This window comes from Podarcis gaigeae (genome assembly GCF_964106915.1).
Source record: "Podarcis gaigeae genome assembly, chromosome: 4".
NCBI classification, from domain to species: Eukaryota; Metazoa; Chordata; class Lepidosauria; order Squamata; family Lacertidae; genus Podarcis; species Podarcis gaigeae.
Genome location: NC_139677.1, coordinates 67,091,213 through 67,115,296, shown reverse-complemented (window position 1 = coordinate 67,115,296; position 24,084 = coordinate 67,091,213). Strand labels below are relative to the sequence as shown.

Below are 24,084 nucleotides of genomic sequence, written 5' to 3'. Positions count from 1 at the left end.
ATAAATCTGGCATATTTATTTTCTGCAGAATAACAGAACTGAGAGGCTTACCTGTTTCTGCTGTCCAATTATGTGAGTCTTCTAACCTGAGATGTCTTGTAATGTGTAGTTGGGAGAAAATAAGGAGGAACATCCTTCAGCTCCGGATTGTCAGGTTTAAAACAACAGAAATACAAGGTTCTGCCATTTCTTTTCAGCCATTTCCTTTCACTTGTTCAAAAACCACAAACCAGTGCATGCATGTTAAAACACTTGGAAAAATGGTTTAATGTTTACAACAGAAATGAACTGTACAGTTACAGTAAGTTTTATATATATAAAAATTACAGCAGACAAATGCATCTACACAAAATCTACCATTTTCATCCTGATTCACTATAATCTACACAGTCTCTCTCAATGCCCACAGCCACCTGTAGGCAGCTACTAGGGAAAAAATAGAAGGTATATTTAAAGAGACAGCATCCTTTTCATCTCCATTTTGGAGACACACACAGTTTCAAATTAGGGCCTTACAGTTCTCAAATTTAAAGTTAGGCAAGAATGCATTGTATCTTAATATATTTATCACAGTTAGATACAAAGTGTTCATGTAAATTAAGCTGTACAATTGACCACATTAGCAGGCCTGAGGAAGAAATAAGCCAACTTGATGGTTGACGACAGGGAAGCTCTGTAATCAACACAAATCTCTCTTTTTTGCCATAGGAAGAGCTCAGGATTTTATAAATCAATTTCCACAAACCATAGCTTTCTTGGCAAGATGCCTCCCCCCCACTATAAAAACAAAAAGCATAAATTCCTAGCATGATAATATCCGTCCTTTTAGTTATTCAATTGCTACACTTTGAGTCTTGCCTCACCTTTCAAAATTAAAGGACGATGTTTTCAGGGAACTGGACCTTTATGGGAGGGCAAAAGTACAATCTCACTGTTATAAGCATGCTGTCTCTTTAAAAAAAAAGGAATAAAGATCTCCCTGTTGGGAATGGCAATCAGAGAAAATGCAATCTAAATCGACAATCTGGTGGAAATCACAGATTATGTACACTTTTTCTCAATTATGAACACCTAGGCAGTGAAAACTGTTGTGTTAATACATACATTGACACACCCAAAACATACAAAAATACTATTATTTCAAACTACTAAGAATAAGACAATTCAGTTATCTCCATGCTATGACTTTAAGAGCATTACACTGAAACAAACAAGAATTTAAACAACATTTTTAATATCCCAGAAATATACCAAAATATACATCTAAGCTTTGGAATTACTGAGGTTAGACTAATGCAAGTGCTGGGTAATTGTACTTAATACACAAGTCTAAGGTTCTGCAGGAAAGAAATTATCTTTGGTATCTGCATCAGGCTAATATTATTAACATTTGGATTTTGCTTTGGGATAGAGCTTGTATGACCCTAGAACCAAACACCCCCTAATCAACTGAGATTTAAAAGATCCATGTAAAAAGTTCCTTCATTGGCAACCCCCCTCCCCCAAAGTTTAAAAAGTCATAGGCATCTACCTACCTAGCACAAAAGGTTGAGAAATACAATGCATAGTTGCACAGTGGTGCTGCAAAAATAATTAAAGAACAAAAAAGAAGTGGGGGAGGAGAGAAAGAAAAACGAAACATTTTTTTTCAGAGATTTTGCACAACAGGACAGCCTCTTCCAAGCAGTGGCGGGGGGGGGGGGGGAGAGAGAGAGCTCAGAAGTGCACCTCAGCGTGTATTAATATCACCCAGCTCCCAAAGGGTTAAAAGCACCCACCAGAGCCGCCAGTCATGCACCAATGTCTTCAGCTTCACAACCAATCTGTGGAGTCCATCACTTTTCCCCACTGAACTCTCCCTCCCAATGGCTGTGCGCCTTTGGATTTGTGGAGGTCAAACAGAACTTGGTCTCCCAAGCAAGTTAGCACAGGATGGGACCGCGCCATCTTAAGAGATATGATTGGTGCTGAAGACGCCCCTTTTGTCTTTGGTTTGTTTGTTTGTCTGTTTTGAGTTTATACAATCATTAGGAAATCTTTGGTTTTGGCTGGAAATTTCTAAAAGAACAAAACAAAACAAAGAAACCGCCCCCCTCGGCATATAGCAGTGCACCGTGACCTGGAAAAGCTTCTCTTTCCAAAGGGTGGGAAAACTACATTCAAAGTAAAATGGCAGAAGGGACAGGGATGCAGCTTCTGGTTAGCCTAGAGGCGGGGACGGGGAGGAACAAGATTGTCAAATAATAAAAGAAGGAAATTAAATATGGGAGGAGCATGAGAGAAACAAAATTAAAAAGTAGCGAGCAATATGCATGCAGCACTTGGCTGAGAGGAGCCGTCAGGGTCCTGCCTTGACCCTGCAGTACATTATAGCCCTGACATCTCACCAGGGGGAGGGAGAAGGCAGCATGGAGGTTTCATGCACAGATTGGGAGTGGAGATGGATATTCACAGACTACGAGAGGACCCCTGGTAACCAAAAGAAATAGAAGATTGCAATTTGCCCTCAGTTTGCAGTAGCTTTTAAGCAGCGACATTCAGAGGCTTTAGGGGGTTGCCCCCCAGGTTGCAGGTCACAGGGTGCTATAAGCCAGAGTTCCATGTTAATCAAGGGAGGGAGGGCAGTCTTGGCAACTCTGTAGGGTTTGGAGAAAGTTAAAGCAAGTTACTCAGTTATGAGTTAGAAATGAGGTATACGACAGCTCCCGTACCTGTGGTGGATAAACACCCGACACTTACTCACACCTAGCCTTAGACACTACCACAGAAGAAGGAAATGGAACAGCGACACGGTGGGACCAGGGGAGTGCAAAACGGCCAGAGTCCCGTGATGCTCTCAAATGCACTTGCACCTGACCTCTTATCTCCTGGATTTTAGAGAAAAGCCTATATCTTCCTCCAGGGAGGTTCAAATAAATGGAAGTAACTTACCAATCAGTTTATGGGTATCTGCTGTGGCTTCTTCCTCAAATTCAAATACAGAAACTGGATCGAAAATGCCAATGTGCTAACACGGATTAGATGGGACAAGTGACAGTTTCTCCCCAGCCCTGACCAAAGGTGTTTGTTCCAAAGGCTGTTGGCCAGGGTGGGTGGCTTGAATTGTGCAAATATTAATTTGACACAGATCTGTACTCCTTAATATTTACCACTATTCCTGTAGTACTCTTGCCAGAAACATTCACCATTTACACTTATAGCCCCCTGGTGGGTTAAAGACATTTCTGCTAGAAATACTTCAGGAAGGCCTTTATTTTGATGGGTGCTACATTGTAAAAAGTAAAGAGAGAATTTTTGGTGAGAACAAAGAGAACAGAGTTTTAGAAATGTTTGGGGAAAGAGCCGACAACAAACTATTAAACCCATATGACACCATATTTTCGCCTGAGTGAGGTAAAGAGAAATAAGGCAGAAGAGGGGAGACATTCCAACCTTCCTCATACTACTAAGGATCTTCCTCTCACGAGCCCATCTCCCAACTGGTTGTTTCATTTCCTTCCTCAGATTTGTTTTCTTTTAAAAGCACACCTTGTTTTCCACATCTTTTGTTCCAAGTGCTCTTATCTTTGAGAAGTCATTTTCCATTTCCCTATTACCTACTTATAAATCTACCTAGCTCTTAGAAAAGTCACACAATATTAATACCACTTTACATAATGTCAGAACAATAAGTCTATTAGTAAAGCTTTCCAGGGAAGTTCTGCAACCCAGCTGATTTCCGGAGGAAGAATAGCTGGACAACTAATATATATTTACCTTCTCCCTTGCTTCACACATGAACACGTCAGGCTTGACTGATGCAATTCATCAAGCCAACAGCATGTAATGTGACAATGCCCAAAGCTATTCTGGGGAGGAAAGAAAGACGTCTCCAAGGTTTTCCACTATGAAAACCCACAGGATTTCTGAAATGATGTGAAACAGAGGACAATGCAGTTCTGATATTTAAGAGGACAATGAAGTTTTGATATTTTAAGAATAAAACCAAGTTTTCCCTACATCCAACAGTTGCTTGTGATCTTGGATGCTGTACTGAATAGAACTTGCCTCCAGTATGTCCTCAGAAAAAGTATCCAAACCAACCCTGTGCATTAAGAAGGTAGGAAAACCAACACATGAGGAGATCCTCTAAGTCAAGAGTCATCAAATCAAACCTCTAAGACCACACAATCTTTTGCCGAAGACATCCTGAAAACAGCAGAGCTGCCAAAAACTAAGCAGTATACCTTTGGTTCCTATCAAAACGTTGGAAATTCTCCCCCTCCAGCTGAAGCTCAGGTTTTCCTCTCCCACCCCTGGAAATATACTTCCTCACACAAACACACACTCTGTATTTTTCAGCAATCAGAGAAAGGAGATGCTTCAGAGTCAGGATGGAAGCAGATGAAGTCTCCCCAAAATGCCATCCAAAATCTGAACCATGTGCTGTGAGAGAAAAATGACTCACCTTCCATAAAAAGAAACCCACATCCAATATATCCTTTTTTCTCCTCAAGTCTGATCATAGAATCATATCTCTTTCAGGTACTCTATACTTAGGTACTAGGAGCAGGTTAGCATTTAGTTTGGTTTCTCTTCTGCTATTTTTGGTCTAGACAGAATTAGCATTGCTATTAGAAAATTAAATTAATTACCACATACTACATTCAATAACAAGACAAGCAGGGATAAAAAGAACTGTTTCACTTTGTTCTCCCAAATATCATCCTCCTTTTCCAAATGTAAAAGTCTTGGCCCAGCTGCAGCCCTAGTGCAACTACGTGGACTAAAATGGGTTGCTAATTCATCTCCTTGTATGCCCTCCTCCAAGTACACAAACTTGCTCAATATTTACATCCCCACCAAGGCCCTTGGTTTGCCAATAGAAAGAAAGCAGGGAGGCAGAGGTCATGCACACCTAGAAGGACCCTGGAAGCAATACAGCAGCTCAGTTATGTCTGCTGTTATGTAGCATGTTGACAACGATAGCCAATGACAAAGTAGGAAAAGACGTTGCAAGCAACATTTGCCTTCTAGCACAGCTAACTCTCTCTCCTTCCCTCCCCCACCCCATACCCTATAAAGTTGTAGCCTAAATACAGAACTGCAAATACATACAGCATAAGTCAGGGTCTTCAAAACTAAACTCTACAGCTAGAATTACTTCCATTATTTATAAAGTTTCTCTCTCCCGATTTTCCATGCTGCAAATGATACTAAAGCTATGCTGAGGTATTTTTTTTTAATAAAAAAAAGGTGCCAGAAAGCCAGCTGCTACCAAAAAGCATTGTTCCTACAACCCTGTAACAATGCCTGCTTACAGAAAGAGAGACAAGAAGGGGTGGAACGAGACTCCCAAGTTATGTCAGAGGAGAAGCCTTCATTTTGCTCCTTAGGGTCAAAAACATTTGGCATGCTTCATGCCAACATTCAGCCCAACTACATGTATACCGCATGTTTGGACAAAGGTCAGTAAAGGTCATAGCAGTAAAGCAATGTCAGGAAGTGAGACTACAACCTTTCTTTCTCTCGAGAATAAAGCTAATTTAATTCCAGTGTGACTCAAGAGTCACTTCACACACTGTAATTTGCCTTCACAGAGAATGTCTATGCATAAAATAGCAACAGGCACTGCACATTATGATGCAATTTCCTTAAAGGATGCTATATCTGTATGTAGGAAAGTGAAATGTGTGGAACAGACCTCTTATCATCCTGCATATTATCCCAGGAGGATTCAAGACTAATGTGATATGTTGATAGTGAGGCTGAACTCAACATTGCAAAACCGATTCAGAAATGTATTAGGGATAGGCTGCGGCAACTAATCAATGCTAGGTTCAATATATCTCAAGTTTTCTTTCACAATCTATATAGATGTCTGTATTAAGAATTTTAAACTTTTGGAAGTCTCCCTAGAAAAGTGGAAATGAAATATAGGTTTCATTTTTCCATTGACTATTAATCAAATGCCTTTTGATTAAAATTGTGTAATCTGAAAATGTTTTGGGCACACAGAAAAAGACAGAGAGGACTGGCATGGCTGGGCATCTGTCCAAGGCCCTCCACTGCCAAGAGTCTCCTTGTTCTGCTCCAGTGATAAGGGAGATTTGCTGAGGGACCGAGGAGGGTGGGGGAACCCATGGAAGATCTCTTGTTCAAGGGCCCTTTCCAACATGAAGCCAACACTGGGGAGGGTGAATGTTTACAAATTGGACAGTACGCCATCCCACAACACTCACAAAAGTAAGAAGACTGTGGGTAAATTGGCACTAGTTCCAGGTGCATTCCTTTTTTTCTGAAGCTGTTCATACAGGGCATGGACTTTGGCATCAAAGTCCATTCAAGAAGCTCAGGGATCTCAGCCAACTTTTATCACTTAAGCCAATAGAAAGCTCCCTATTGGCAAGATCGACTTGGCCTAATAACTGCATGGAGCAAGAACTTTGCAGGTGAATGTCTTAAAAGAGTGTATTGCTTAAAAAACATTAGATTGTAACTTTGTAAAAAAATTGACTAACGAGTCCTGAGAAGTTTTGGTTAGAGATGAATAACCATAATCAGCCAGCCAGATTCTCCTTTGGTAGTGTTTTCTCTATAATGGTTTATACCTATATACATTTATGAACCTCTAGAACCCTTTTAGAATTCATCTTCTAAAAAGTGCATGTAGGCACATACAGATCGAGCATAAACATACTCCTAATGTCAGAGAGAAAGGATTACATGTTCAAAGCAGAAGAGAGACTTCTACGTGGGATGTTGTTTTTTTTAAAAAGGTCATTAACAGCACGAATATGATGAAATGATGCATCTGCCTAAATGTGCACTTCTATTACAAGAAATTATGTTACTGGAAAATATAGCCATCAATAAGATATTGTTAAATAATTTTACGTAACAAAAGTGTCATCTGAAAGGTTAATAAAGGAACTTGTATGGTAAATATAGCTGCTACACTTGTGTGGCTCCAAAAGCAACAAGGCCATAGCAAAAGCTTTAATTATACCAAACACTAATCAAGTCAGTTAGTGGATTTTGCATCCTTGTGATGCTAACTTCCCCTGCAGCTCAAACCCCAAGCATAACTGTATGGCCCCACAGTGGAACCAGTGCAAGATTACATTTAAATTGGGGGAAATGTTCATAAAGCAAGACTTGAGTGATATTTTACCACATCTTATCACTTACAAGAATGAACGAACGAACGAACGAACGAACGAACGAACGAATCAATCAATCAATCAATCAATCAATCAATCAATCTATGTGTTATCTGTTCAGTGCTCACACTTCCTATGTAATATTTGATGCAAATATGTTCATTTTGAATGTGGTCTCACAAAGTTCCTACCAGATCCTGAACATAAATAAATGCCCCATGCAAAAATCACGTGAACCCTCCACCTCAGGTGCCAAACACTGCATCAGAGCCAGTCTTTGCTTAGGCTGCAGTATAGCCCAACATCCACTAACTGAAATAAGCCATCAGTGTGGTAGCAAATAAAATACAGGATTTATCTTGTAATGGGCAGCCTACATTCTTCAAGGTTTTTAGAACAGCAATTAGAAAGACAGTTAAAGCATGATATTACCAACCTAACCCCACATAATATACAACTGAAATAGGGAAGGGAAGGAGATAAGGCAACAATGGACTTTTAAAGCCTGGTTTCTGGCACCGGAAATTCAGCAATAAGTACTTCTGTTCTTCCTTTATAACTTCAATCAATAACATCTTTGGTTGAACTTATCCAGTAAAAATGTCTTAGATGACGATCAACATAAAACTAAACTTAACCTATCAGGTATTTTCCTTGGCAATAGAAGCTTAGGAGTTATTTTTAAAATATAGCATGGATTCACCATTCACAACTGCTTTTCCATCACAGGACAGCCAAGCGACCCATTTTTATAACATCACATTTGTAGCTTTTCCTAGCCATGTTTGTACACAGGCTCAGGCACCAGGGTTCTGGTAACTCACATAAATATCATGTCATTGTAAAGCAACTCTGTAATGTTTCTGAGCAGGAAGAGACTTAGTGCAGAGCAGGTTGTAGGACTGCCATTTCCCTACCCTCTTTCTGTCAGCCTTAAACATGGTTAATGTCTGTGCTGGCACTCACCTGAGCCATGGTTAACATGAACGCAGGGATCCTGCAGCCCACCTTCCTTAGTCATGGTTAAGATATTGGGAGTATTACATCTGATCCAACTCTATACATCAGGGGAAATGACATTAAATGACCACTGTCCCTTCACATTCATGTGGCATGCATATTTAGGTGGTAGGTGGGAAAAACAGCAAAAACTTTTCAAATCCTCCCTTTTATGAGAAATTGTCTCCATCTCATTTCTGTCATATGTTGTAATCCACTGCACTGGTACTCCTGAGTGCGCTGGGTTAATGACAATTCCTACATTAGGCATGCTTGCTTATCTCCAAGGTAAACTAATTCATGGCCCAGACATCATACTGCCGGTGCTACTGGGGCAGCATGCAGGAAGAGTGAACAGTGGGGCTGATCTCTGCTGCTCTGGCACTACAAATGGTCATAATAAGATGACCCAAAGAGCCTATAAGACTCCACCCTACCTTATATAACCGTTGTCTCAGCCTTTGCTCTTCAGTCTCAGCAATCTATCACTCAAGTGAAGGTTGAGATGCTAGATTGCCTGGAAGACTTGCTTGGACCTGCAGAATTATTGGTTAACCTCCCATCCACCAACCCTGATGCAGATATATGGAGCAGTTATACATTCTCAAGATGGCAAAATAATGTAGAGATATAGGGTGGTACTCAACTAATTTTTATGCAGAGTAGATGCACTGAAATTAAGGACAACGACTACATTAGGTCCATTAATTTCAATGGGTCTACTCTGGGTAAAGCACAGTTGAGTATGACACATAGTTTACATTTATAACACTTCATAAGCACAAACCTTACAAAGGAAGCGGTCAAATATATCTACACACACTGTCTGAAAAACATGAACGTTCTGCCCCCCAAAACAGTGAACTGCAAAGCAAGGGCACACCCAGACATTACTTGTATGTGTGAGCCTCATACATGGAAATATGTAATGTGCAAATTGGTATATATGGGCAGATTCAAAAAGGTGTGGAAGAACAACTTTACTTTGAAATTATGAACCTTGTGAGTTTGTCCATCAGTATGATAAGCTATGTATTCAGCTGGAAGAACAACTCTCCTACAACAGAAAGTGTCCACACTGGCCCTAAGTGCACACAACTTAGATGTTTTAACTCATCTGCCAATGGTTTGTCTGCTCAATATATCCCCATTTTTCACACCTTTCAAGGAAGTAGTATTTGCACCCAATAAGGTTCTGGCACTCTGGCTTCTCTAAAATCAATAGAAACATTCCAACTCATCTGAAAGAGACACGGACTGAACTCTGCCATTTTCTTAAGTAACCTGCAACTGTGGAAACTGCAGGTATGAGAATTAACCTACTCCTTTCCTTTTTGGTAATGAAAGGTGTACTGAAATCTCTCAAGTTTGCAAGCAAACGTTTCAGACTTTGGCCTACAAAACAGATCTGAAACTGTGTGAAATGAAATGACAGCCTAATAACCCATGACTGAAAAAATGAAAATAAAATCAACAATCTCTAGAACACTGGAATGCTGGACTAATTTGTTCAACTAATGCAGTAATGGAAGAATGGTTAGTACTGGGTATTAGGGACACAGGTATCACACATTGTTATGGATTACAGGAATTGCACTTGGTAGTGACCAGAATATTTTCACTATACCAGAACGTTCATGACTTTTGTGATTATCCTTGTAACTTTGTGGTAAGAGAAATGTATTATAACTGTGAGGTTCCAGGGCAGATTCTCCAATTATCTGGATCTGATTTTCTGTTCAAGTGTGTATTGCAGAAGCTGATTATCCATCTCTCTAGAACCGCCTTTCTTCCAGAACAGCTAGGACTGATGGGAATGGTACTCTGGAGGGCACCAGGTTGGGGCTGGCTGCTCTAGAATGGGAAGAGGTGTGTGTGTGTGTGTGTGTGTGTGTGTGTGTGGCCATGTGAAATATATAGCCAAGATCAACACGAAATAGTGACAGCTATTCAGATCCTGGTATCTCTGTGCTGCTGGGAACAAGCATCAATGCATTAGGTATGAGCTATATGAGGAATGGAATATGTAAAATAGGATGAATACAATTCAACCAAAGCATTTTAGCTGCATGTTTTTTGAGTTTCCAGTTTTTCACCAGAACCTGCTGTGAAATCTGCTAGTAGTGTGGCCGTGGCATGAATCTAAGAGAAATAAAGATTAAAGGTGCTCACACCAACAATATGTGAATACTGTGAATACTACAGCAAGATTTTTATGGCCATCATCTGAGCTACATTAGTGTTCCAAATTCATCATGTCCTCTAACTGCAAACAGTGAACCCAAGAAGAGGCAGCCAGTCAATTGAATAAACAGCTTCTCTTAATCCTTGAGAGTTTGGGGGCAATTTACAGGGCTGTGTTCTCTTTATTTTTTGTACATAAATATGAAGGGCTTATTTCCTCCTTGATGTTTGAAATTCATAGCTAAATAAATGCCACAGTTCAGAAGTCATCACCATCTCCTCTATTAAAATATATACGTATGGATGTGTGTGCGCCAAAAAACACAAGTTACATAGATCTAATTTCAATGGACAAAAAAAAATCAAAAAGAAAAATCCATGGGATTGATATTTCCTTTGGTAGAAACTAGTCAACACTATGGCCTTGAGACCAACATAGTAGGTACCTGTCTCTCCTCTGCCATCCTTTCATACATTTGACTGCTCCAAGCTGTTGCTATGGGCCACTTAAAACCTTAACACACAGTATTATTCATAGCCCTATATTTTTAAACTGAGACTGAAATCATGGAGACAGTCACACCACAGTATATAGATTGAGCCAAACTGCTAAGGAGGATGTGGGAACAGTTGAATTAGTAACCATCTGCCATTGCCATTCTATTTACACACCAAACCACGGAAATTAGATAATAATCAAGTTGAGATTTTGTCTGCCCCAAGGATATATAAAAGACCACCCCCACCCCCCAAAAAAGATTAAAACAAGCAGCAATTTTTATATAAAATAAAAAATGAAAAGAAATTGTCAGTAGCATCTATCACCTCTCTGCATCTGAACTGCACTTATACAAACTAGTCCATTAGTACAGCAGCTTGCTAGAAATTGACTTTGGTTCAAGCTTAGTTTTAAAAAAATAAAACATTAAAAAAAACCAAACACACATAAGACGGTGGACGGACATTTGCTCACTTCCCTGCTTACAGTTCACAAGTTTTTAAAGTTTTAGGAAGAATTCATTATTTTTAAATAGCTTGTGAAACAGGAAGTTGGAAATTCAGAGACGAACAGAGAGCAAACAGCATGACGGTATGCGAGAAGAGACAAAGATTTCTGCTAGTTGAGCATCAATGCCAGCTCTCTGAATTGGGATCAGCAGCCAGAGAAGGAATTGAGAATAAAGTTACTGCCATCATGATATCAGGTGATAAAAGGATATCAGGTGATGAGAGGTTAAATAATTACCTTTGGCATGAAATGCAATATAATTACATGAGTGTTAGAACTCCCCTTCTCCCCAGGCTTAGTGAAAAGAAAAACTGGGCAGTTCCTCCTTCTTGAAGATATTTTTCAATTCACCTTAAAAAGAGATTGGAAAGTTCCAAGTACATTGCAGTCATCCAATCTCTTCTCAGCAAAAAGATTTAGATTCAGACCAGCATAACATTTAAGTTCATCTTTGTCTCTTCAGTCTCTCTCTCATCCATTGTCAGCAGCTGTTTGCGCATACCACTTGTTACGTTGCTTGGAAACATTTCCCCCTCTCTAGTAGAGGTGTTTATTACTGCCATAAATGATCTAGCTAGCAGCAGCATCACCCAGAAATAGCATGAAATATTGCAAGACGCATGCAACATGCCAGTGTTCACCAGATAGACAACACTCTCCACGGCACGCTGGTCAGTTTTCCAAGAATTCCTTACCAACTTTTTCCAGAGCAGTGAACAGTGTCAAAGAACATTACAAACTATTTAGAATGGAGCACGATCTGCTGTGTTGGCATAAAACAGTACTTGTTCACATGACCTAGTTTACTTCTGGAATAGAAATGTTTTAAGTTGAAAACATTTTCAGTACAATCATATTGGAGACACTGGAAAAAGTAAGTTCTTAGAGATGAACCAATGCAGCGTTCAGAAATCCTATGCCAAACAGCTGGTAGGAAGGTTCAACGAATGCATATGAATTATCACCAATACAGGCAGCCTCCTGAGAAAGTAAATAACAGAAATATTCCCAGTTGTAAAGTGGCCATTTCCATGCAATTATGAGACAAGACAGTGGCCAGCACAGATGCTGAAGACAGAACCTATGGGCCAAATCCTTCCTCCCTTGGCATCAACAGGAGCCAAAGACGTGCAAATGAGAGCTAGATTTGGCCCAAGTGTGCTGAGCAAACAGCTGTCCAATCAGAACGCCCATCTCACAAGCATGGACTATGTTTGCACATTACCCTCTGTATGTTCACTTAGCCGCCAACACTTCTGAGAGAATCCCGAAAAACATACCGCCAGGGAAAAGGAAACTAAAGAACATTCGCAATTCACATGCTTCCCTCTCTTTGCTCCTCCCTCTGTGTGGCATGGGAGCTCACTGAAACTGTTCCAGGAGCAGACAAATGTGTCCGAACTATATATATATATATATATATATTTATAAAAATAATAATAATAATCATAAAGAGATACATCAGTAATACAGGCCTGCCTAAATTGTACCAGTTAAGAAAGGAACCCCCAACACGATTGATAAGATTATAAACACCTTGTATGACATTATGGCCTGTACAACAGACCAATAAATGATAATTAAAAAAAGATATTTAGATCAAAAAGAAAGAAGAAATCCCATTCCTACGTTTGAGTTGATAACCCACCTTAACTTGTCATTGATACTGCTGGAAATGATAAGTAGTCCTTTTTTGTTTTATACATTTTTGGTTAGAAAGTTCTCCAGTCAATGAAGCAATCCTGAAAAGACAGTGTTTATTATAAAATTAGGCAAATGTTTGTCCCAGTTTTAAATCCTTCTTCTTGGTTTTTTTTTTCCTTTTGTATTTTTCCTTCTCTCCCTTGTCCCCAGCAACACGGTGAGAGGAAACCAATCACATTTTGCAGTTTGTAAACCCAGCTGGCAGCCCATCTCACTGCAGAGTAAAATAGGCTATGGGTAAGCACAGCTCAGTCCAACTCACTGCGCCTTGGAGGCAGTAGTAGTGGTGGAGGCAGCCCCGCTGGCCGAGGCCACGGTGAAGAGAGAGTTCTGGATAGACTCTGCTGAGGTGGAGGTGGCATGAAGGCTGGCAACTGGTCCAGAGGCCCCTGCGGAGGCTGCAGCTGCAGAGACCAAGCTAACTGGGTTGCTGGTGAGCAGTGAAAGGTTCTGAGGGTTCAGGAACAGAGGGGCAGTGACGATGTTCGGCGTACCTCCAGCATTGGCAAATACCAAGTTCCCAGTTGCATCCAGTGATGTTATTGGAAGAGAGCCACCAGATGCAAGAGCTAGAGAGGGGCAGAAGAAAATGTCAGCATTCGCAGCCCCACACATCAGCAGCACTGATGTTTTTCTTCTGATTACCAATGGATGCTAACACACACACACAAACAAACACACAAACCCTCCAAAAATAGTAAACGAAGCATCTCAACATCAGGAGGAAAAGCTGGAGTGGATTTAGAGTGACTGAGGCTTGAGAACTGACCATTTTATTATCCAGATAAATACACTATTTTCACCACAGAGGAAAAAGCAGGTGCTGTGAAGACCCATTAAAGCAGGGATGGCAAACCTCAGGCCCAGGGCCCAAATGCAGTTCTTGGGGCCTTTCTACGTGTCCCTTGGGGCTCTCTCCCCTGGCTACATCCTGTCCCTGTGCCATGCCCCTCCCCACAGGCTACATCCCTCACCAGCCCTGCTCCACACCCTTCTGGAGTGCTTTTGCCTAGCTGAAATTCATCCTTCAACTGCAAACATGCCTCTTTCGTTTGCCTGGTTGCAGAGATGTGATGGCTAAGTGTGTGCACTTACTGAAACCTTTGAACTTTCCACACTCTGCACAAAGGCAGAAGTCACATCCATTGTTGTGCCCACTTTTGCCTCTGGCCTCACCCGCCAGTGGCAGGTGGGCCTCACAAGGCTCCTTGAGGGAATGAGGCCCTGGGGCTGAAAAACTTCCCCAAACCCTGCATTAAAGTATTATAAAGGCTCATGCATAAAGATATATGAAGTCACCTTTCAACCACCTGAAGAATGCTTAAGCCATTGTGTATTATTCACCTTCTGTGCTCTGATAATAAATTCATGGAGTACCTGTTCACTTTGAAGAATCATTTCATATTAAGAGTAGATCAGTTTACAGCCTGGCTTTTTTGTTGACTTGCAAAGCCTGACCAGTCGCTAGCTTGGTTTGGTGGAGGGAAATATATGCAAACAAATGAAGTGCTTGATTATGAATATTAATAAAAGGAATTTTTGTACACCAAGAACATTTGCACATATATGTACGTTTCTTTTGTAAAAGAGCTACATATCGCTATGAATAAAATGTACTTGTTTGTTTATGACTGTGCAGGCAACAATGTCTTAGATGGGACTACATTGTTGCAGAATTTACACAGCACTGGATTTTCAAAAAATACACTGGGGTGAAATTTTATCCCCAAGGACTAGGTTAGGATTTAATAGTCTGTTTTTCTGGACTCAGCATGGCACTGGAATTGTGTTGGCAGCCTCTCTGAACTATCACCTCCTATAAAGTGATAAGAGGCAATAGCAATCATACAGTTGATGCTTCAGGTTTCTTACCAATGTTTCAGGAACTCACAAGTGTTTGAGTGACAGCCTTCAACAGTCATTCATTCCTGAAAGAAGGTCTGAGAGGATCCTGATGTATGAAGGTTGATCATTTCCCTGGAGGCTTCTAATTAAAATCCTCACAAGGGTGTTTTCATATACTGATTTTACTCAGACTAATTATTATCTCTGAATGTCAAAAGGAGTTTGGAATAAAATATGTCACCCCTTCATTGTCATGAGTGTGAAGTGTGCATGTGTGGTTGATGGAGATTTAAATATATAAAGGTAAATGTTTATGTAGAGACAAGTCTCTTCAATGTGACATTTCCAAGCAAGGAAGTTTAGGATTTGCAGCTTCTCTCTCTCTCTCTCTCTCTCTCTCTCTCTCTCTCTCTCTCTCTCTCTCTCTGTGGGGGAAAGAACCCTATGAAAAACAAAACACAAACATAACAGACATGGGAAGATTGGTGAAAGTCCACTGACCTTGAATAGTTGCCAGAGTGCTGTTACTCATAAGAGCTGGGCTGAGAGCACCGCCTAGTGTCCCTGGATTGAGGCTGAGTAAGGCACCTCTGCAATCCCAAAACAGAAAACAAAAACAAACTGAAGACAGAGCGACTTTCCAGGTGAGCAGTCTTAGACACAGAATTAGAATTTAAAAGTCAAATTTGAATTTCCCCCGTTGTTTATCACAAAAACGGACGTAGATCCTTTCAGCAGCATTTCTACCTAGGATTTATTATTGACTGGTTTCATTCTTTAAAATCTATCTTAAAAGTGGCAAGAAACGTAAAAACTTGCATTCAAACATTTTTATACTTGAAAAGTGCCAATAATCTCTGATGGGCTGAACTACTGGATTAAAAGAATAAATTAAGGCAATCTTTATTTTCAAACAGCACTTATTTTTAAGTAAAGGTACTAAATGTTCACTGTAATGACATCTGATGCCTGAAGGCTAGATAGTTAAAATGGCAAACAAATTTTATGAATGGTAGATACCTACCCAGCTGCAAACTGTGAGGATGCCATCAAGCCTGGATTTAGTCCTGCTGCTGCTGCCATGGCAGCAAGACTTGCATTTGCAGGCAACTGTGCAGCTCCTTGGAGTGCCGCTGCCGCTGTTTGCAACCCAGAAGCAGTTACCATCACCTGGCTGGTCCCAATTGCTGAGGACATGGGGGTGGAGGTTGTCTGTGTTGTGCTGGTCTCACTGGCACTCGATGCCTCAGAAGTGGAAGCAGAGGCAGAAGCAGAAGGAGAGGGACTCAGGGAGGGTGATGTCACTGCTGAGGAAGCCGGGGGCGCGGTAGAAATCACAGTCGCTGTGTTGTTGGGGATGGTTTCTGTGGTGCCTGAAATGATGGTTTCAATCAGACTAAAATAGTTAATACTCCTGGAAGAGATCTAAAACTACAAGACAGACAGAGAACAAAAGACACCATTCCAATGGAATGAAAGGGCAATGCGCCAAAGTGTAAGAAAAAGAGGACTGATTAACTCAGTGGACACTGTGTGTTAGTACAGTATTGTGAACAGAACCTAAAAGGCACTGTTTATCTTGGATCTGAGTGTATTAAAACTTGTTGCTTAACAAACAACCCTGGATACAAATGATGCCAGTGATTCTCTGACATAATAGGTCACTAAATTTTAGTCTTTGTAACAGCAAGTACTTCTGTGCTGAGGAAGTCTGAATATTCTCTTACCTGTGACTGCCAAACTAGTTACTGCCGCGCTTGTTAGAGGGAGCACAGGGTTGACAGTCAGGGTTGTAGCTGCACTGCTTGTCACAAGGCTTGGTGTGGTTGCCACCTAGAGGTCAGAACAAAACAGCTAAGCTTTCTTAGAAAGGAAAAGAAACCAGATTTAAATGTTTACTACTTACCTACAAATATAGAAGCTAGCAAGCACATACTATTATATAGCTTTGGATTTTCATTCTTTGAAGCTTAGAACTATGCTACAGTGCTACTTGTAGTGAGAAAATCATTAAGCTATGTATAACACAAACACCCATGTGAATCACCCAGCTCAATCCAGCAACAATTCATGTCTCGCTTAGTACTCAAAGCCCTCTGGAGGATGTCTTCTTCAATATGGACCAAAGTAGAAGCAATAGGAGGTGTACTGAACACAGCAGTGACCACTGAAGATTGATTTTGAAATCTGCATTATGTCAACCTCATTACCAAGAGGATAGGAGTGATTTTAATTTCTTCCAGTCTGGTATAACTCAAGTTAATTCTTACCAATGAAGTTGGGCAAGGGAAAATTGCTTTGATGGGCGAGCTGCTGGTTCCACCACTACTCGGTGGGTTAATCCTTTTCTCCTTCTGGCGCCGGTTACAGAACCAAACGCGGATCACCTCTTTCTCCATGTTCAGCTGGTCAGCTATCATGGTGATCTCTTCCGAGGTAGGCTTTTGGTTCTGAAAGAGTAGTAATTTGAAGAGAAGAGCTCAGTTATAGTTTGGACACAGGGTGAATTCCCATTTTACAGGGAAGCTGCAACAATGAAAGCCAGCAGCTACCTATAATTGTTGCAGATACATCTGAAATATCTCTCTCATAGCAGGGAAGATGCACAAATTCCTCTTCTACTTCTTACATGGGAAGGACAGAAGGTCACGTGATTCATATAGTCATAGTGTGTCAGGTAATATAGTATTTTATAATGTTATTTAATTGTTCTTATGCCATTTTATCATTTCATGCTATGCTGAAACTACTCAGCAGTGCGACAGACTGACTAACCTCCAGGAAACTCTTCTCTAAGGCCACACGTATGTTGGTCTCTATGCTGGTGCGTTTCTTCCTCCTGCGGTTCAAGCCCTCAATCCCCAGCCCTGGGGAATTCAGGGCACTTGGGCTGGAGAGAGCTGAATCTGATGAGAGGTTTTCTGAAAACAGTCAACACAAGTCAAGGTCACTAAAGCGTGCTAAGAATATATTTTTAAAAGGTACCACTCACAGTACTTGGTTAAACTACTACACATTAACTCATGTAATGGCCCCCCCTCCTCCTCAACCTAGGAATGACCAGCACTGGACCTCCTGATGCCAGACTACACTCCCATAACTGAGGGTGTTCTCAATTAGGGTACCATGATTGTGGCATGCCCTTCCCTTACAGACCTGACTGACACCCACCTTAATTAGTTTCTAGCACCAGTTAAAAATGTATCCCAGGCCTTTAGTTAAGGGGTTTGCAGCCTGCCTCTGCTGACCTTATTCATTTGCTGTATGCGATGTGGGGTTACTGGTTTTGTACATTGTGTATTTCATGCAGTTATTGTACACAGTGTATTTCATATTGTAATTTAATTTCCTTTATCATGTGAACCACTGTATAGTCCTGAAAGGTAGTATACAAGCAAACAAATATCCAAAAATTCTATGGCTTGGATCTCAAGTTGCCTTGAGCAGAAATCCACTCATAGGACCTTCCCATCAAGTTTCACCAATTATCCCTCCTCCCAGCAGCCCCCTGTTCCTCCCCTCCTCCAAATCTGCTCAAGAGAGTTGAGGCACCTTGCAGAAGAGAGCGGGAGGTGGTGTGTGGCAGGCTACAGGATGAATTGCATCACTACCACTGGATCGAAGGCCATTCTGCAAACAGACTGAGCCATTCAATTTGTGGAAGGGACATCTAGTATCTAGGCCTATGGGTCCTATGTAGCAGAAATACTGAAACTAACAGTACTTCCTATTTAAAAAGCCATACTATACAGCTCAGATGGAAAGTCAGTTCTCAAGGTCTGAAGGAGACAAGGTTTGATCAAACCTAATTGCACATGGCCACATTTAGGGTTAGCCACTAACTTTTTATATGCACCAGCCAATATTCTTGCTCATGTATTTTTGAGCATTTTTTGGTCTTAAGAATAAAAAGTGCCAGAGTAACTTTATGATTATGTGGTTGAAAAACACTGTATATGTGCAATTATTTTCACATCAGAGCCAGTGCCGTACAAATGCTTCAGAAAGACCGCTCAAGTAAGTAGCTATTTATGCTTCTTCAATCTATTCCACTTGCATAACAGACTGAACAGAATGAAAATCTCTGTTGTAAGTATAACAAAATTGAACCCCACCACAAAGAGCATTTGAATAAAAATCTTTACGAAATTCAGAGTTGTTCTGCAGTATTTCAGGAATTTTTAAAGGAAATTCTCACCTGCATCATTGAGCCACTTTTCCAGAAGTGGTTTTAACTTGCACATGTTCTTAAAGCTGAGGTTCAAGGCTTCAAAGCGAGAGATAGTAGTTTGACTGAAGTCATTTCCATAGAGTTTACCCATAGCGAGCCCAACATCACCCTGCACGGTTGAAGGAAAAGAAGATGGGAATAAAAGAAGTTGCTCAACAACATATACTTCTATAGGACAGATGTAATAAAATAAATCTCATTACAAAGCTATTGACAGATACAACAGAGACACACTCAGATTTCTTCCTTCTTGTTGATAGACGTATGCTAGCTTCCCACTGAATTAAACTGTCCTTTTGACAAATTTATGTCCAACACATGCTTTAAAATTGGTGTAAGATAGACCATCTTGCAAAAGTGTTGCTCAAGAAGGAATGAAGTTAGCACTTGGTCAAAGGATCTGACCAGCACCCTGTTTGGTGAGGAGGCCTGGTGAAGTGTTATGTACAGTCAAACCTCAGTTGTTGAACGTAATCCATTCTGGAAGCCCATTTGGCTTCCAAAATGTTTGACAACCTAGGCACGGCTTCCAATCAGTTGCAGGAACTTCCTGCACTCAGCGGAAGCCATGTCAGACGTTCGGCTTCTGAAAAGCATCTGAGAGCTTAAACATTCTGAAACAGAGGTGTTCGGGATCCAAGGTTTAACTGTTTAAGGGATTCTGCCTCAACACAGAGGGCTGAATCAGTTTCCACAGCCTTCAAGTCCAACAGTTAAGTGAAGTTAAGCACTTTCTTCCAACGTTAAGGGATGTCAGCTCAATGAATGAGTGCCTCTGCATATAGTCACATAAAAAGTATCAGGGTCAAGTACATAAACTCATTTAATTCATGTACAACTCATGACAGATCAAATTGACAACAACTGGGATAACAAACTGAATTATTTTTGTTTATGTAGGACATCCACCACCTTTGGATACAATGAGGAGTCTAATTACCATAACACTTAATCTCCTACTTTAGATATTTATTTTAAATTGTAAAGTCTTCTTTTGATTTTTTTTTTAACTTGAGAATTGAATTGCAATAGGCAATTAGTCTATTAGTCTTCTATATAAACCTGAACCCCGTAATTATTTCTGAAAGACAGAACAATAAATCTATAAGCATCTGAAAATAACTTACTGTACCACCGGCAAATAATTCTCTCTCACACACACACTTTGAGAAATTAAACATTTATTACTTCAGTTTTCTAATTACTATCCTCTCACATAATTAAGCAATCACTATCATTAAAAACTAATTATGTATATAGCTTGTGCAATATAATTGTTAAGTAAATACTATACTGTTTGGCATCCTAGTGGTACAATGTTTTGCTGCAAAACAGAGAAGTACAAGGTGCCCCTTTGACTTAGGGGAGGGGGAGAAGAATTTCCATCCACAATTGAATTTTTGCCCATCTCAGTTAAGGAAAGATTGATTAGGTTGTCACATAGGATATACATTCAATGGAGTTTGAAGTGCATACATCTGAAAAAGCTACAGAAGCATGGCTCATCCATATATGCTTAACATAAATAAGTTGATTCTCATTAAAGTCTGCTCAAACAAATTTTATTGGGAAAATTATGATGATCCTTTCCTAGCATTGCTTTTCTGTATGTATGGACCCACAAGACCACTTTAAAAATATCATCATAAGCCCAAAATATTATGTCAATACAGGGAAAGTCCAATCTTTAATTACTACTATGCTTTTCTCAAAAGGTGGGGGAACCTTAAGAAAGGCATCCCCAGGTGAGCTCAGAAATGGACAGGTTTGTACAGGAGTAGGCAGTCCTTAAGAAAGCCTGTAAAGCCCTTTATAGCTACAACACTCAGCACTAAACCTAGAAATGTATAAAGAACCAATAGAGCTCTTTTAGATCTGATGAGATATCATCTCCCATAAAGTGTGTTGCAATGGGTTATTTTGGTTATAACTTTTCTTATAGAGAAAAGTGGTCAGGCTATCTTTGCCCAGGAGGATCACAGCATGTGCACCAGCTTAAGCTTGTAAAAAGAATTTTATACCACTGATTTACTTCTGCGTGTGAAGGCCATGGACTCACATCTGAAACTCTGATCTCCAGCCCTATTTAGAAGCAAACCTCACTAGATTTGATGGAGGTGTTCTCAAATAAGTATAGAGGTATTCTTTTCAGTACAATGCACACAAGGCAGCAGCCCACCAATTTCTTCTCAGTTTTCTGCTCCAAGGGTGGGTGTGGGGAGGTGAGCAAGGAAAAAAAGGGGGAAGTGGAGGAAAGAACTTTGATGGGATGGAGGAATGGGGCAGCTTTAGGAGGCACGAGGAACAGTTTGCCTACCTGTGATGCAGTGGTAGCCAGGGGGACAAATTAGAAGCCTATGGAACCCCAAAGTATACATGGTATGGTTTGGAGCCATAGTCTTGCAGAACCACTTTCTGAACCGGACCCACCAGGTAGTAATAAAACAACTGTGCCATTCACTCTCATCCCAGCCAGGCAGTCCAAAAGGATGCTGTGGATAATGGTAGCAAAAGCTTCCAAAAGGTCCAGGAAAAATCGTAGGGGCAAACTCACCTTGATCTCCTTGCAAAGCTAATCCATTTGGATAACTAAAGTGGTTTCTGTACAGAACCCATCTGAAGTGGCAGCTCTGTAGTTCAATGGTACAACACATGATTTGCATGCAAAATCCCTTCTACCTACAGGTAGAACAGGGGAGTTCTCCTGTTTGTAACCTTGGAGAACTGCTAGTAGCCAATGCAGACAATACTGAACTTAAGGACCAATGGTCTGGCTCGGTATAAGGTGGTTTATGTTTGCTTGACATTAATTAAAATGCATTTCACTTGGAAATTCACAAATCCTCCACAGACACTAATAAAATCCCACATAAGAAGTCATGACAAATTAGGAAAAGTGATATAGACCCTGTCCTTCCAGATCTGAACACTGGTATTTTACCCATTGTGAAGGGATCTTAAATCTTCCATTTTACCTGAGTGAATCCAAGTTTGATTCGTCTTTGTTTGAAAGTCTTGGCAAATTGCTCAAGCTCCTCAAGATCACTGGGCTCTTCCAAGCTGGGGGTATCAATTCGCTTTGGTGTTGACTGGCTCTGTGGAAGTGGCTGAATAGGGGTCGCTGCTATTGTGCGTGTTGGGGTTGCTGGCTGCTAAGAAATATAAGAAAGCAAAGAGTGAAGTCAGAAAACATAGAAATAAAGAATGGTTAAGAAAAAAAGTATGGCTTTTCTTGGTAAATGCTAGTATCTACTATTTTCTAGCATACGCATTGTATTTTAATTACATTCAACTCTAAAATAGGTATTGCAATCTAGAGTATTCTCAAAGGGAATTTTATTCAACAGAGAAATTCTTTTGAAAGGACAATAAAAACAAAGGTGTCTCCTGATCCTTTAATTTTTCTGCTTAAGAATGAAGTACACTTTCTCCCAATTATTCTCACTATGCAAAAAAGAGAATGACTGAACAAAGCAAAGGGGTGAGTGGGAAGAGTAAAGTCCCCAAAGTCCAAAACAGCTCCAGAAAGAGTTTGTGGCTTTTCTGCTATAAAGCATTTTAGCAAGTGACAAAGTGTTATCAGATGGACTTAGGACAGGTTCAGAAGTTGCATCTAAGCACAATTCCTATTCTGACAGTAGCTAGACTTCTAATCACTGCTTTCCAGATGCGTTAATACATTTCCCAGTAATTTCCTGATACGTAAAATATAGCATGACACATACACTGTGCTCAAAATTTTCCAGCACAAGTGCAAAGGTTTTTAGAATATGTAACAATCTCTTAAGTGAGAGGTAGCCACCAGTTCATTGTCTCTCTAGAATAATAAAATGGACAACTTTTGCTATGCACCATGGCTGAATTCTCTCATCCTAACCCCACCAAGTAAATTTATTGAAAACTGACCTGAGAGGTGAAAGTGATGCTTGGCTGAGACTGCAGGAGGTTGGCTTGGCTTTGCTGAGGTAGTTGCGTTAAGAGATTCTGCGCTTGCAGGAGACCTAAAAGAGAGGAGACATGAATTTTAAAAATTACATAAATGCTATTATCAAACCGATTTACTGCAGTATGGTGACTTATGGGCACAGACCATATAGCTCCTTAGTATTTTATGCAGAAGTCTGCTGAAGGAAATCTATTTCCAGTATATCATTCCCCCCCCCCCCCCCAAAATGGAACTGAACTGCTTACTGGGCTCTGGGAAGCTCTTGCAAGATCTACCAGAACCCAGTAAGCAAGTCTGACAGCTCAAAAGCTCTTTCTGCACCGGGAAAACACTTTGTAAAAAGAGCTTTTAAGCTCCTGCCTTATGTGCTTTTAATTTGTGTGATTTCAACTGACCAGCCTTCAACCGTGCAAAGCTGAAATAGTACAAGTTAAGCGTCCATAAGTTACCCGTATTCAGAGGAGAGAAGGAGAGAAATAGGCATTGAGAGTGCAGGGGCACATGATAGCAATTCAAAGGTTTGAAGCACTGCAGAGTAACACATGTGCTGAAGACACTATGTAGAAGTATTTATATGATAATGCTAAAAGACAAGCCAAGTTAGATGACAGAATAGATACAGTGGGTATAATGGAAACTTGGTGGAATGGAGAGTTCCAGTGGGACATGATGATCTCTTGATACAGACTCTATACATGGTCTAGAGCTGAGGCTGCTCTGTTTAACAGAGAGAACACAAGTCCAACAAGCTAGAAACTCCAAAAGGGGCAGGTTCCTTCACAGAAATGGGGGGGGGGGCATTATACCAGCTCCCAAAAGTAATTTAGCACTGAGGATCCCCCTGACCAAAATGCCCAGGGTAATCTTGAAATGAAGGATTAAATCAAGGAGGCATCCAAATGAGAAAATGCTACAGTAATGGGAAATTTCAGTAACCCACACATATAATGGGCGACATGCATTTTCTAATAATAAAAAAGAAATAAAATTTCTAGATATCCTAAATGACTGTTTCCTAACAGGT

At 40.5% G+C, this 24,084-nt stretch overlaps 1 protein-coding gene across 10 annotated transcripts in view; it reads right to left on the bottom strand.

Moving 5' to 3' along the window:
- Nucleotides 1-237: 237 nt before the first annotated feature.
- Nucleotides 238-24,084, bottom strand: part of POU2F1 (POU class 2 homeobox 1) — a 97,735-nt gene continuing 73,888 nt past the window's right edge. For 5 of the 10 annotated variants that reach the window (XM_083736498.1, XM_083736504.1, XM_083736507.1 and 2 more), the window contains 9 exons: nucleotides 23,021-23,115; nucleotides 22,090-22,266; nucleotides 19,082-19,223; nucleotides 17,659-17,804; nucleotides 17,154-17,333; nucleotides 16,611-16,716; nucleotides 15,908-16,256; nucleotides 15,385-15,473; nucleotides 238-13,607 (listed from right to left, as the gene is read on the bottom strand). In XM_083736498.1, the coding sequence (XP_083592624.1) occupies nucleotides 13,297-13,607; nucleotides 15,385-15,473; nucleotides 15,908-16,256; nucleotides 16,611-16,716; nucleotides 17,154-17,333; nucleotides 17,659-17,804; nucleotides 19,082-19,223; nucleotides 22,090-22,266; nucleotides 23,021-23,115 (1,595 nt within the window). In that variant the 3' untranslated portion in view covers nucleotides 238-13,296. The remainder of the gene's footprint in view (nucleotides 13,608-15,384; nucleotides 15,474-15,907; nucleotides 16,257-16,610; nucleotides 16,717-17,153; nucleotides 17,334-17,658; nucleotides 17,805-19,081; nucleotides 19,224-22,089; nucleotides 22,267-23,020; nucleotides 23,116-24,084) is intronic. The other 5 variants (XM_083736500.1, XM_083736505.1, XM_083736502.1 and 2 more) reach the window with 1 other exon arrangement.